The sequence below is a fragment of the Rana temporaria genome, chromosome 6 (assembly GCF_905171775.1).
Source record: "Rana temporaria chromosome 6, aRanTem1.1, whole genome shotgun sequence".
In the NCBI taxonomy this organism is placed as follows: Eukaryota; Metazoa; Chordata; class Amphibia; order Anura; family Ranidae; genus Rana; species Rana temporaria.
In genome coordinates this window covers 220,195,976-220,211,295 of record NC_053494.1, presented here as the reverse complement: position 1 = coordinate 220,211,295, position 15,320 = coordinate 220,195,976, and the positions used below count along the sequence as shown (strand labels likewise).

Genomic DNA, 15,320 nt, shown 5'->3' with positions numbered 1-15,320 from the left:
CTGGCGCCCCCCCACCTCAGGCCAAACGCAGTACTGCACACCGCTTTGGCCTGAATTCTGCGGGACAACACGGAGTTAGGATTTTTTCAAATACAGAGCTCGTATTGCGAAACGCTCGTTAACCGCGTTGCTCGCAATCCGAGGTTCCATCTGTATTTGTGAGTCGCAACATGGCGCCCGGATTAGATAACGAGGCTTGGTTGTTGTTGTCGTGTGATATTAAAGGCGACGGCTCATCGGGGTCGCCCGTTCCCCCCAGGAAGACGTCACGTATGACGAAACATGTAGGGCGGTGCTACGCGCTGACGTCATTACATATGCCACTTACCATTTGGTGATTTTTTCATAGTTACGAAAGCAACTTATGTTTATATAATCAATAATATCAGCCTGACCTCACCCGTCACTGCCACACAGTGCAGCCCGCGGCAACCTCAGGAGACCAGAGAAGGTTTTGCACCCAGATCCAAAATGGCGGACCGTAGAATGAAACGCCGGACATCATATATGGGAATGAGATGTATGAGCGTGAGAAGACTTCATGATATTTTGGGAAATCTATGCTAATAGTTTTCCTATCTCCTCCCCCTTTCTTGACACCTCTGCCTCAATGATGCCCCTCCCACTAACCATGGCGCATGTTCCCTCCCACCCCCAGCGCATGCACCCCTCCCCCCTCGTACGCCTACCTACCTTGAACTCCATAGGAGTGTATTTCTCGTTCTTGGGCGTGGAGCTGCCCTTGTAGTGGAGGTGGTTGGGGGTCGCCGGATGGATGACGGTCGACTCCTGCGACTGCCTCTGACACCGCTGGCAATAGACGTAGATCACGAACGTCAGCAGGCTGGAGCCGAAGAAACACGAGACGCCGGTGGCGATCAGATGGATGAGGCTGAAACCTGCGCAGAAAAAAAAGATGGCGGTCACCAGGAGGGGTTGTGTCTTCACACATTCCTACCGCCTGTCTACAGGGACCCGGGGGAGTACAGCACTGCGGTATATGTCACAGCTATATAAATGTATAATAATAGTGTGTGACTGTGGGGGAGGGGACATTAGAGTGTAAGCTCCTCTGTACAGAGACTGATGTGACTGTGGGGGGAGGGGACATTAGAGTGTAAGCTCCTCTGTACAGAGACTGATGTGACTGTGGGGGGGAGGGGACATTAGAGTGTAAGCTCCTCTGTACAGAGACTGATGTGACTGTGGGGGGAGGGGACATTAGAGTGTAAGCTCCTCTGTACAGAGACTGATGTGACTGTGGGGGGGAGGGGACATTAGAGTGTAAGCTCCTCTGTACAGAGACTGATGTGACTGTGGGGGGAGGGGACATTAGAGTGTAAGCTCCTCTGTACAGAGACTGATGTGACTGTGGGGGGGAGGGGACATTAGAGTGTAAGCTCCTCTGTACAGAGACTGATGTGACTGTGGGGGGGGGGGGAGGGGACATTAGAGTGTAAGCTCCTCTGTACAGAGACTGATGTGACTGTGGGGGGGGGGGGGACATTAGAGTGTAAGCTCCTCTGTACAGAGACTGATGTGACTGTGGGGGAGGGGACATTAGAGTGTAAGCTCCTCTGTACAGAGACTGATGTGACTGTGGGGGGAGGGGACATTAGAGTGTAAGCTCCTCTGTACAGAGACTGATGTGACTGTGGGGGGGAGGGGACATTAGAGTGTAAGCTCCTCTGTACAGAGACTGATGTGACTGTGGGGGGGAGGGGACATTAGAGTGTAAGCTCCTCTGTACAGAGACTGATGTGATGTGGGGGGGAGGGGACATTAGAGTGTAAGCTCCTCTGTACAGAGACTGATGTGACTGTGGGAGGGGGGAGGGGACATTAGAGTGTAAGCTCCTCTGTACAGAGACTGATGTGACTGTGTGGGGGGGGGGGGGGACATTAGAGTGTAAGCTCCTCTGTACAGTGACTGATGTGACTGTGTGGGGGAGGGGACATTAGAGTGTAAGCTCCTCTGTACAGAGACTGATGTGACTGTGGGGGGAGGGGACATTAGAGTGTAAGCTCCTCTGTACAGAGACTGATGTGATGTGGGGGGGGGGGACATTAGAGTGTAAGCTCCTCTGTACAGAGACTGATGTGACTGTGGGGGAGGGGACATTAGAGTGTAAGCTCCTCTGTACAGAGACTGATGTGACTGTGGGGGGAGGGGACATTAGAGTGTAAGCTCCTCTGTACAGAGACTGATGTGACTGTGGGGGGGAGGGGACATTAGAGTGTAAGCTCCTCTGTACAGAGACTGATGTGACTGTGGGGGGAGGGGACATTAGAGTGTAAGCTCCTCTGTACAGAGACTGATGTGACTGTGGGGGGGAGGGGACATTAGAGTGTAAGCTCCTCTGTACAGAGACTGATGTGACTGTGGGGGGGGGGGAGGGGACATTAGAGTGTAAGCTCCTCTGTACAGAGACTGATGTGACTGTGGGGGGGGGGGGACATTAGAGTGTAAGCTCCTCTGTACAGAGACTGATGTGACTGTGGGGGGGAGGGGACATTAGAGTGTAAGCTCCTCTGTACAGAGACTGATGTGATGTGGGGGGGAGGGGACATTAGAGTGTAAGCTCCTCTGTACAGAGACTGATGTGACTGTGGGAGGGGGGAGGGGACATTAGAGTGTAAGCTCCTCTGTACAGAGACTGATGTGACTGTGTGGGGGGGGGGGGGACATTAGAGTGTAAGCTCCTCTGTACAGTGACTGATGTGACTGTGTGGGGGAGGGGACATTAGAGTGTAAGCTCCTCTGTACAGAGACTGATGTGACTGTGGGGGGAGGGGACATTAGAGTGTAAGCTCCTCTGTACAGAGACTGATGTGATGTGGGGGGGAGGGGACATTAGAGTGTAAGCTCCTCTGTACAGAGACTGATGTGATGTGGGGGGAGGGGACATTAGAGTGTAAGCTCCTCTGGTGCAGAGACTGCTCAGATGATGTCATTGGTCATCATTTTAGTGTATATGAAGACAGTTGGATGAATGACGGGTTCTCTTTACCTGCACACTCTTTGTTCTCATCAATGCTGGAGGCCGGCAGAATCACTAGAAAAGAAAAGCGAACGTCAGAAAGTTGTGATCATCTCTGACAGTCTCGTATTTCATTCTCCTAGTCTTAGGGTTCTCAGAAAAGCGACTCCGGTTTGTTTCTCAGCTCATTTTATTGGGGGTTTAATTAGGAATTTAAATGTTAGATATAACCACTTAAGGACCGGGCCTATTTTTCAGATTTGGTGTTTACAAGATAAAATCAGTTTTTTTTTTGGGGGGGGGGGGGGGTTTTATGGAAAATTACTTAGAACCCCCAAACATCATATATATATATATATATGTTTGAGAAAATGTCTGAAAAAAATTTATATATACTGTAACATTTAATTTTTTTTCAGAATTTTTTCAAACATATATATATATATATGATGTTTAATTTTTTTTTCAGACATACAGACATTTGTATTCAGATATATATATATATACTGTATATGTTTGAAAAAATGGATGAAAAAAATTTACTTTTTTTAGAGACCCTAGAGAATAAATTAGCCGTTGTTCCAATATTTTAATAAAATAATAATAATACAACAGTAACGTTAGCCCAATTTTTTTTATATATCGTGAAAGATAATGTTATGCCGAGTAAATTGATACCCAACATGTCACGCTGCTTCAAAATTGCGCCCGCTCGTGGAATGGCGACAAACTTTGACACTTAAAGCGGTGTTTCACCCTAAAAAACAAGTTTCTAGCATGTCATTCAGCATAGTAGCACGAGCTACAGTATGCCTTTATATTTTTTTTTGGCGCCGTACTCACTGTTTAATCGCGTAGTAAAGTTTCAGACTCCCCGCGGGGAATGGGCGTTCCTATGCAGAGGGCTCATGATTGACGGCCGGCTATGGCGCGTCACGCTTCACGAAAATAGCCAGAGTACGTCTCGGCTCTTCACAAACTCCTATTTCGGCTATTTTCGTGAAGCGTGACGCGCCATAGCCGGCCGTCAATCATGAGCCCTCTGCATAGGAACGCCCATTCCCCGCGGGGAGTCTGAAACTTTACTACGTGATTAAACAGTGAGTACGGCGCCAAAAAAAATATAAAGGCATACTGTAGCTCGCGCTACTATGCTGAATGACATGCTAGAAAAAAAAAAAAAAATTTTTAGGGAGAACCCCCGCTTTAAAAATCTCCATAAAATCTCCATTTAAAAATTTCTACAGGTTACCAGTTTTGGAGTGACAGAGGAGGTCTTTTGCTAGAATTATTGCTCTCGCTCTAACGATCGCGGCGATACCTCACATGTGTGGTTTGGACACCGTTTACCTATGCTTTTGCTTCTGTGTGTGAGCACAAACGGAACGGGACGCTTAAATTTTTTTTTATTATTTATTTAACTTTTTTATTTTACACCCTAAAAAAAAAAAAAAATTGGATCACTTTCATTCCTATTCCTATTACAAGGAATGTAAACATCTTTTGTAATAGAAAAAAAAAGTATGACAGGTCCTCTTTAATGTGAGATCTGGGGGTTAAAAAGACACACTTAAAAGCAATAAAAAATAAATAAAAAAATATTTTTTTTTTTCAATAAAAAATAAAATAAATGGTCCCTTTAACGCTGTTGGGCGGAAGTGACGTTTGACGTTGCTCCCGTCATCCACTTTTATCCTGAAGCGGACCGCCCACAGTTGAAGGAGGAGCCTATGCAACATCTCGGGCTAGATTCGCCTAAATTCAAAGCTGCGCCGGCGTATCTTTTTTCTGTATTCAAGAAAGCAAGATACACCGACATTAGCCTAAGATCCGACTGGCATAAGTCTCTTACACCGTCGTATCTTAGGGTGCATATTTACGCTGGCCGCTAGGTGGCGCCTCCGTTGTTTTCGGCGTAGAGTATGCAAATTACCTAGATACGCCGATTCACAAACGTACGTACGCCCGGCGCTATTTTGTTACTTCGTTTACATTAGGCTTTTTCGGCGTAAGGTTGCTCCTGCTATTATGAAGCGTACGCAATGTTAAGTATGGACGTCGTTCCCGCGTCGCATTTTGAATTTTTTACGTCGTTTGCGTAAGTCGTTCGCGAATAGGGCTGGACGTAATTTACGTTGAAAGCAATGACGATTATGGCGGAATTTCGAGCATGCGCACTGGATTCTTTTACGAACGGCGCATGTGCCGTTTGTAAAAAACGTAAAATACGCGGGGTCACCATTAATTTAAATAAAACACGCCCACATCATCCCCATTTGAATTAGGCGCGCTTACGCCGGCCCCATTTACGCTACGCCGCCGTAAGTTAGGAGGCAAGTGCTTTGTGAATACAGCACTTGCCTCTCTAACTTACGGCGGCATAGCGTAAATACGATACGCCGCCGTAAAAATGTGCGGATCTACGTGAATCCAGCCTCTCGTTTTCAAAGGTAAAATTCTCACAACTTTCCGCTGCAAATTTTTCAGCATTAGATAAAAATCTCGTACAACTTTTTTTCACAGTCTTTAGAAAAGCGGCGGCTCTGTGTTTATACGCCGTACCTGGGATCTCGTTGTAGATACACTCCCTGTACTGCGTGCCGTTCCCCACACACTGCGTGGGCCCCGGGTTGTGCATGTCGCAATAGCGATGGCGGTATTGCGTCCCGTCTTCGTGACACATGCTCCATTCCGACCACTCCGCCCAGCCGCCTGCAAGAGAAGAACCGCTACAGCGTGAGGAAGCAAAACAGCCTTTCGTAGACCAGCAACAGCCAATCAGATTGTAGCTGCCTCTACCAAATGCCAGGGTACAGCGTGACAGCCGACAGCTGATTGGTGAATACAGGCGACACCCACTGATTTACATTTCCTCTTTTTTTTAAGTAGACATGTGCAGAACGGAAAAATCAGTTTAGTTTCGGATAGATTCGTTAGGTTACAATGTTTCATTAATTTGTTTTGAAATTTATTTAGTTTTGTTTCATTTATTAATTTTCTAATGAATTCTACATTTTCAGAAAGATTTGAATTCGGATTGGACAAAAAATTATTCAAATGAATCGAATTGTGTGTGAATAGTAGCTGGTTGTTAAGGAGCGGGCTGGAAAGCCGGCAGCCGCGTCCTTAACAACCAATGACTCATCAGCTGTCAGCGGGCTTCCCTGATGACTCATCCGCTGTCAGCAGGCTTCCCCGATGACTCATCCGCTGTCAGCGGGCTTCCCTGATGACTCATCAGCTGTCAGCATGCTTCCCCAGATGACTCAGCTGTCAGTGGGCTTCCCCGATGACTCATCAGCTGTCAGCAGGCTTCCCCAGATGACTCATCAGCTGTCAGCAGGCTTCCCCAGATGACTCATCAGCTGTCAGCAGGCTTCCCCAGATGACTCATCAGCTGTCATCAGGCTTCCCCAGATGACTCAGCTGTCAGCGGGCTTCGCCGATGACTCATCAGCTGTCAGCAGGCTTCCCCAGATGACTCATCAGCTGTCAGCAGGCTTCCCCAGATGACTCATCAGCTGTCAGCAGGCTTCCCCAGATGACTCATCAGCTGTCAGCAGGCTTCCCCAGATGACTCATCAGTTGTCAGCAGGCTTCCCAGACAGATGAATGTAAAGAAAAAAAAACACAGCATGGGGTTCCCCCCAATCCATAACATTCAGGTCTGGTATGGAATTTTTAGGGGAACCCCCATGCCAAAATTTTAAAAATAAATGGCGTGGAGTCTCCCCCAAATCCATACCAGACCCTTATCCAAGCATGCAGCCCGGCAGACCAGGAAAGAGGGGGAGGATCGAGCGACCCCCCCTCTTGAACCATACCAGGCTACTTGCCCTCAAAATGGGGGGGGTGCTTTGTGGCAGGGGGGAATGTTGATAGGGAAAAGGGTCTATTCCCCACAACCCTGGCCCGGTGGTTGTGGGAGTGCGCGGGGGGGGGGGGGAACTATCGGAATCTTTAAGACCCCTTTAATGAGGGGGCCCCCAGGTTACAGCCCCACTCATGTGAAGTGTGGTGTGAATGGTACCTACTCTGGGAGCAAATAGGTGGAGGAGAGGACAGGGTGAGAGCAGCCAGGTGGAAGGGAGGACAGGGTGGGAGCGGCCAGGTGGAGGGAAGGACAGGGTGGGAGCAGATAGGTGGATAAGAGGACAGGGTGTGAGCAGATAGGTGGAGAAGAGGACAGGGTGGGAGCAGATAGGTGGAGAAGAGGACAGGGTGGGAGCGGCCAGGTGGAGGAGAGGACAGGGTGGGAGCAGATAGGTGGAGAAGAGGACAGGGTGGGAGCAGATAGGTGGAGAAGAGGACAGGGTGGGAGCAAATAAGGGGGAGGAGAGGACAGGGTGGGAGCAGTCAGGTGGAGGCGAGGACAGGGTGGGAGCAATCAGGTGGAGGAGAGGACAGGGTGGGAGCAGATAGGTGGAGGAGAGGGCAGGGTGGGAGCGGCCAGGTGTAGGAGAGGATAGGGTGGGAGTGGCCAGGTGGTAGGGAGAACTGGGTGCGAGCGGCCAGGTGGAAGGGAGAACTGGGTGGGAGCAGGCCAGGTGGAAGGGAGGACAGGGTGGGAGTGGCCAGGTGGAAGGGAGGACAGGGTGGGAGCAGCCAGGTGGAAGTGGCCAGGTGGAAGGGAGGACAGGGTGGGTGTGGCCAGCTGGAGAGGAGGACAGGGTGGGAGCGGCCAGGTGAAAGGGAGGACAGGATGGGAGAGAGCGGCCAGGTGGAAGGGAGGACAGGGTGGCAGTGGCCAGGCGGAAGGGAGGACAGGGTGGGAGCGGCCAGGTGGAGGGGAGGACAGGGTGGGAGCGGCCAGATGAAATGGAGGAGAGGGTGGGAGGGAGCGGCCAGATGGAAGGGAGGACAGGGTGGGAGCAGCCAGGTGGAAGGGAGGACAGGGTGGGAGCGGCCAGGTGGAAGGGAGGACAGGGTGGGAGCGGCCAGGTGGAAGGGAGGACAGGGTGGGAGCGGCCTGGTGGATGGGAGAACTGGGTGGGAGCGGCCAGGTGGAAGGGAGGACAGGGTGGGAGCGGCCAGGTGGAGGAGAGGACAGGGTGGGAGCGGCCAGGTGGAGGAGAGGACAGGGTGGGAGCGGCCAGGTGGAGGAGAGGACAGGGTGGGAGCGGCCAGGTGGAGGAGAGGACAGGGTGGGAGCGGCCAGGTGGAGGAGAGGACAGGGTGGGAGCGGCCAGGTGGAGAGGAGGACAGGGCGGGAGCGGCCAGGTGGAGGGGAGGACAGGGCGGGAGCGGCCAGGTGGAAGGGAGGACAGGGTGGGAGCAGATAGGTGGAGGAGAGGACAGGGTGGGAGCGGCCAGGTGGAGGAGAGGACAGGGTGGGAGTGGCCAGGTGGAGGAGAGGACAGGGTGGGAGCGGCCAGGTGGAGGAGAGGACAGGGTGGGAGCGGCCAGGTGGAAGGGAGGACAGGGTGGGAGCGGCCAGGTGGAAGGGAGGACAGGGTGGGAGCGGCCAGGTGGAAGGGAGGACATGGTGGGAGTGGCCAGGTGAAAGGGAGGACAGGGTCGGAGGGAGCAGCCAGGTGAAAGGGAGGACAAGGTGGAAGGGAGGACAGGGTGGGAGGGAGCGGCCAGGTGGAAGGGAGGACAAGGTGGAAGGGAGGACAGGGTGGGAGGGAGTGGCCAGGTGGAATGGAGGACAGGGTGGGAGCGGCCAGGTGGAAGGGAGGACAGGGTGGGAGGGAGTGGCCAGGTGAAAGGGAGGACAGGGTGGGAGTGGCAAGGTGGAAGGGAGGACAGGGTGGGAGGGAGTGGTCAGGTGGAAGGAAGGACAGGGTGGGAGGGAGTGGCCAGGTGGAATGGAGGACAGGGTGGGAGTGGCAAGGTGGAAGGGAGAAAGAAATTTGTTACCATCGGATTCGGATTTATCTGAATCTCAGAATAACCAAAATTTCATCCGAATTTATATTCGGCACAAAACGAATTGCACGTGTCTATTTTTAAGAATCCACAAGCATGACAGCTGATTGGTGAATATAGGCGACGCCCACTGATTGACACCTCCTCTCTTTACAGCTGATTGGTGAATACAGGCAACACCCACTGATTGACTCCTCCTCTCTTTAAATAAATGGATACAATGTGTCCTCGTAGAATATACAATGTATCTTGTGTTTGGTTCTATGAGATGAATTCTTCTCACACCTTCCAGAGATTCCTGAAAAGAATTCACGCTCTGGGACTTATTAGTCTGTTTAGGAATGGCGGTAGTCGCAGATATTAAGGGCGGCAGCGGCGGCGGAGTCACGTCTGTGACATCATTGGTTATTCAAGAAAGTGCCCTGAAGTCCCGGCGTCTCAAACAACCTTCCCTTCCACCCCCCGGGGGACGTGTCACGGCGAGGTCCTTAACATCCCAAAATTCAATCAACATAACTCGGCGCGCGCCGAGAATTCCCCCGCCGCATGTCGCGGGGAATCATTTAACTAGACGACTTATAAAATATGTATTTATTACAAATTTGTCAAGTAAATAAAAAAGAAATCACAGGAAATAAATGTCAGCAGGCGGAAGGCGCAGGCTGTTCTTACAAGCGGTGATTACAAGTCTGTTCTACATAATTCCTCTGACATCGATCAAAAAGGAAAAAACGCGCGTTTCGCAGGGCGTCCGTGACACCGACACCTCCCCCTCCCCCCCCTCCTTTCTGCGGTTTGATAAGCAGGATTACAGATTGCACTGATCTTTTATCAAAGCCTCAGCTCGAGTTCTCTTGTTTTGGCGGCGAGAAGTCACCTGACTCCGCGCCTTCCATGATCTGAATGTACAATGTTGTGAATAAATTGGTGCCGTGACGCGGAGTGCAGCTTAATGAACCTGCAGGAAAAAAAAAAGACGGGAAGCAGCTGTGTTTTTGGGCACTAATCAAACAAACCGAGGGCCGCGATATACAGGAGCCGCGCGCGCGGAAGTCGCCGCTAAATTCCATCGCCATCTAAGAGACGCATGAATAATTTATGACCGGGCTGGCACAGCTCCAAAGCCCTTGTTCTTTGTTTACCTGCAGGCAACATGACACAAGGATGTGGGTTCAAAAACTTGCCGCGAGTTTGCAAACAGAGTTAGGCGGGGTCAGGGATGCGTCTTTTTGGCGGCGTTCCAAACGTGACGCCAATTCCTCGGTGTGTTTACGGAAAAGATCGGAAAAGGCGGCCAATTAAAAACGCAACGAGTCAGACTGACAGCAGCCATATGCTGCGCAGCGCTCACAATCCATCGCTTATCCGCCGCCGCGGAAGAGTGTCACGTCGCATTCTCGCTTATTCTGCAACAAATATTGTATTTCCTTCCCAACGCCACGGGGTGATTCTGGAGTCGATAAAAACAGACATTTTTATATAAAAACGCGGTCGATGCACGACGGGCTCGGCGCGGCGAAATGCTCAGATCCTTCATCTGACGTTATAAGACTGGGAGCCGGGCCAAGGCCGGGGAAGAAAGGGCCGAAATAAAGAGCCAGTGGGGGCCCCTTAGAGTCAGAATTATAAATAAATTACATTGTCTGTCTATAGAAACTTCCATATCAGAAAATACTTATGGAACTCTACGTCTTGTCAATCTCATCCCCCTACCATGGAACCCTCATAATGGGAACAGCGGGTGTACAGACCCAGGAACTAGGCACAGGGATGGTGGGAACCCCTCATAATGGGCACAGCGGGTGTACAGACCCGGGAACTCAGCACAGGGGTGGTGGGAACCCCTCATAATGGGCACAGCGGGGGTACAGACCCAGGAACTCAGCACAGGGATGGTGGGAACCCCTCATAATGGGCACAGCGGGTGTACAGACCCGGGAACTCAGCACAGGGATGGTGGGAACCCTCATAATGGGCACAGCGGGTGTACAGACCCGGGAACTCAGCACAGGGATGATGGGAACCCATTATAATGGGCACAGCGGGTGTACAGACCCGGGAACTCAGCACAGGGATGATGGGAACCCATTATAATGGGCACAGCGGGTGTACAGACCCGGGAACTCAGCACAGGGATGATGGGAACCCATTATAATGGGCACAGCGGGTGTACAGACCCGGGAACTCAGCACAGGGATGGTGGGAACCCTCATAATGGGCACAGCGGGTGTACAGACCCAGGAACTCAGCACAGGGATGGTGGGAACCCCTCATAATGGGCACAGCGGGTGTACAGACCCGGGAACTCAGCACAGGGATGGTGGGAACCCCTCATAATGGGCACAGCGGGTGTACAGACCCGGGAACTCAGCACAGGGATGGAGGGAACCCCTCATAATGGGCACAGCGGGTGTACAGACCCGGGAACTCAGCACAGGAATGGTGGGAACCCCTCATAATGGGCACAGCGGGGGTGCAGACCCAGGAACTCAGCACAGGGATGGTGGGAACCCCTCATAATGGGCACAGCGGGTGTACAGACCCGGGAACTCAGCACAGGGATGGTGGGAACCCCTCATAATGGGCACAGCGGGTGTAAAGACCCAGGAACTTAGCACAGGGATGGTGGGAACCCCTCATAATGGGCACAGCGGGTGTACAGACCCGGGAACTCAGCACAGGGATGGTGGGAACCCCTCATAATGGGCACAGCAGGTGTAAAGACCCAGGAACTTAGCACAGGGATGGTGGGAACTCCTCATAATGGGCACAGCGGGTGTACAGACCCGGGAACTCAGCACAGGGATGGTGGGAACTCTCCATATATACTGGAGGTCACTTCTTTAACCACTTGAGATCCGCGCTATAGACGAAATACGTCCGCAGCGCGGCTCTGAAGTGCCAAGTGGCCGTTTAAACACGGCCTTGTATGTGCATTACCCAGTGGCGCGCGGCGGGTAAAAACTGTCCCGACGCATCGCCGAAGACCCGATGCGTGTACCTGGCGGCCGCGATGTCCGCCGGGTACACGCGATCGTCGGTGACACGGCAGGTGACAGCAGGGACGTGGAGCTCTGTGTGTAATGATGGGGTGTAAACACAGAGCTCCACGTGCTGTCAGAGGAGAGGAGACCGATCTGTGTCTCTTGTACATAGAGACACAGCATCGGTCCCCTCCCCCAGTCACCCCCCTCCCCCCACACAGTTATAACACACCCAGGCTACACAGTTAACCCCTTCCTCACCCCCTAGTGTTAACCCCTTCACTGCCAGTCACATTTATACAGTAATTCGTGCATTTTTATAGCACTGATCGCTGTATAAATGTGAATGGTGCCAAATTTGTGTTAAAAGTGTCCGATACGTCCGCCGCAATATGCCAGTCCCAATAAAAATCGCAGATCGCCGCCATTACTAGTAAAAAAAAAATAATAAAAAAAATCATAATTCTGTTCCCCATTTTGTAGGCGCTATAACTTTTGCGCAAACCAGTCGCTTATTGCGATTTTTTTTTTTTTTTTTACAAAAATACGTCGAAAAATACGTATCGGCCTTAACTGAGAAAAAAATAGTTTTTTTTAAAAAAAAATTGGGATATTTATTATAGCAACAAGTAAAAAAAATATATATTTTTTTTAAATTGTTGCTCTTTTTTTGTTTATAGCGCAAAAAATAAAAACCGCAGAGGTGATCAAATACCACCAAAAGAAAGCTCTATTTGTGGGGAAAAAAGGACGCCAATTTTGTTTGGGAGCCACGTCGCACGACCGCGCAATTGTCAGTTAAAGCGACGCAGTGCCGGACGCTGAGATTTCGCCTGGGAACGAAGGGGGTTTATGTGCCCAGTAAGCAAGTGGTTAAAGCCATGACTGTAAATTTCCATTTGTCCATTGGGGCTCACCTATACCCCCCCCCCCCCCACACACAGCTGATTGGCCCCGGCCTGTACCTTCACAGGGGTAGGTGTTGCAGAGCGCCTCCTCAGTGTGCAGTCCGATGCAGATGTCGCCCCCGTTGGACGGTGTGGGGTTGGTGCAGGTACGGGTGCGCTGATAATGTCCTCCCCCGCACGTAGCAGAGCACTGCGTCCAGGATGACCAGCAGGACCAGGAACCCTTCACTGCGGAGAGAAGACGGGACACCAGTTACATCACAGACACAAATGTTCCCAATTACAGAGATAAATGTTTGTAATAATTGTCTAGAAATGACCCCGAGTGAACCTTTCCCTTAAAGGAGAACTCCACTATTCCTGGAAAAAATAAATGTAACAAATACAATTGCTACACACGCTGGGATGTAAAGGGAGATTAGAAATGACGTTTCCTTTTCAATCGGCAGGGCTGTCATTTTCTGTAAGGCCCCTTTCACACTGGGGCGTTTTTCGAGCATTATTCAAGGATTTTTCGAGTGTTATTCAAGGATTTTTCGAGTGTTATTCGAGCGTTATTCAAGCGTTTTTCGAGCGTTATTCGAGTGTTTTTCGAGCATTATTCAAGGATTTTTCGACTGTTATTCGAGCGTTATTCAAGGATTTTTCGACTGTTATTCGAGCGTTATTCAAGGATTTTTCGAGCGTTATTCAAGCGTTATTCAAGCATTATTCAAGGATTTTTCGAGTGTTATTCGAGTGTTATTCGAGTGTTATTCAAGCGTTATTCAAGCGTTATTCAAGCGTTATTCAAGCGTTATTCAAGCGTTATTCAAGGATTTTTCTAGTGTTATTCGAGCGTTATTCAAGCGTTTTTCGAGTGTTATTCGAGTGTTATTCAAGCATTATTCAAGCGTTTTCCGAGCGTTATTCGAGTGTTTTTCGAGCATTATTCAAGGATTTTTCGAGTGTTATTCGAGCGTTATTCAAGGATTTTTCGAGTGTTATTCGAGCGTTATTCAAGGATTTTTCGAGCGTTTTTCGAGCGTTATTCAAGCGTTATTCAAGCGTTATTCAAGCGTTATTCAAGCGTTATTCAAGCGTTATTCAAGCGTTATTCGAGTGTTATTCAAGGATTTTTCGAGTGTTATTCGAGCGTTATTCAAGCATTATTCAAGCGTTTTTCGAGCGTTATTCGAGTGTTTTTCGAGCGTTATTCAAGGATTTTTCGAGTGTTATTCGAGCGTTATTCAAGTGTTATTCAAGCGTTATTCAAGCGTTTTTCGAGCGTTATTTGAGCGTTTTTCGAGTGTTTTTCGAGTGTTATTCAAGCGTTATTCAAGCGTAGCCTCATCTGCAATCCCAATGTGCTGGTAAAGCGCCGCTAAGACCCTAACGTTTTAGGGTGTTTTTGAAGCGCCTCAGTGTTAAAGGGTAAGGCGTTTTTACAGCGCTTTCAATTCATTTCAATGGAGAGGGGCTTTTTGGAGCGTTTTTTTCAGCGCCCAAAAGCTGCTCCAAAGATGCTGCTTGCAGGACTCGGTGTGAAAGGGTCCATTGAGATGCATGGAGAGCGCTTTATGAGCATTTTAATAGCGTTTATTAATGGGTCCGCTGACACCAATGCTGGGGGTTATTAACGGGTCCGCTGACACCAATGCTGGGGGTTATTAACGGGTCCGTTGACACCAATGCTGGGGGTTATTATTCAAATCACTGACACCAATGCTGAGGGTCATTCAGGGCTGTCTTTAACAAAGGGCAAAAGGGGAAGCTGTCCTGGGCCCAGGCATCGTTGTGCCCAAAGTGGCTCGGGAGCAAGTTTGCACAAGAGCCCTCATAGCAAGAAGCTTGCCACGGGGGGGGGGGGGCAATCAAGCAGGGGGGAGGAGCTGAGAGCATCTGCAGGGGACCCAGTAAAAAGGAGGATTGGGGCTGCCAACCAATCACACTCCAAATCCGAGCCGCTCGATCTGCACGGATGAGGTTTTTCCGATTGGCCCACGCAAAATCGCCGCACTCCCCAATTGCATGGACTTGCCGGGGTTTCATAGCGGCTGTTCGAGTTCCTGTCCGCGGGAGGTAAGGGGTTAACTAACTCGACCGAACGTTTACTATAAATCATTTTGATATAAAGTGCTGAGAAGCCGCCGCGTATAAAAGTAAAAATTTGCATAATCACTTAAGACTTTTAATTGAAGGCATCTTTCATTTCTCCCCTCTATACATATTTAACGGTTATTAGCGGGCGCACGCCATGTACGCCAGACATTCCGTCCAGCTGGAGAGACGCGGAAGGATCTCATAAAAGACAGCCGGGGATTCTGGGTAATAAAACGCACATTTATAGCTAGATTCAGGTAGGGGCGCGCAACTTTAAGGCGGCGTAGCGTATCGTATTTACGCTACGCCGCCTTAAGTCAGAGAGGCAAGTACTGTATTCACAAAGTACTTGCCTCCTAACTTACGGCGGCATAGCGTAAATGCGGCGGGCGTAAGCACGCCTAATTCAAAGTAAGCTGAGGGGGCGTGTTTTATGATAATTTGGTTTGACCTGACGTGATTGACGTTTTTTTGGAACGGCGCATGCGCCGTCCG

The 15,320-nt window shown here is 50.3% G+C and overlaps 1 protein-coding gene across 3 annotated transcripts in view; it reads right to left on the bottom strand.

Annotated features, from left to right (window-relative positions):
• The window catches only part of SEMA5B (semaphorin 5B), a 415,290-nt gene that overhangs the window by 13,583 nt on the left and 386,387 nt on the right, over nucleotides 1-15,320 (bottom strand). For all 3 annotated transcript variants that reach the window (XM_040358292.1, XM_040358294.1, XM_040358293.1), the window contains exons 19-22: nucleotides 12,801-12,971; nucleotides 5,543-5,692; nucleotides 3,011-3,055; nucleotides 694-899 (exon numbers count right to left, since the gene is read on the bottom strand). In XM_040358292.1, coding sequence (XP_040214226.1) covers nucleotides 694-899; nucleotides 3,011-3,055; nucleotides 5,543-5,692; nucleotides 12,801-12,971 — 572 coding nt within the window. The remainder of the gene's footprint in view (nucleotides 1-693; nucleotides 900-3,010; nucleotides 3,056-5,542; nucleotides 5,693-12,800; nucleotides 12,972-15,320) is intronic.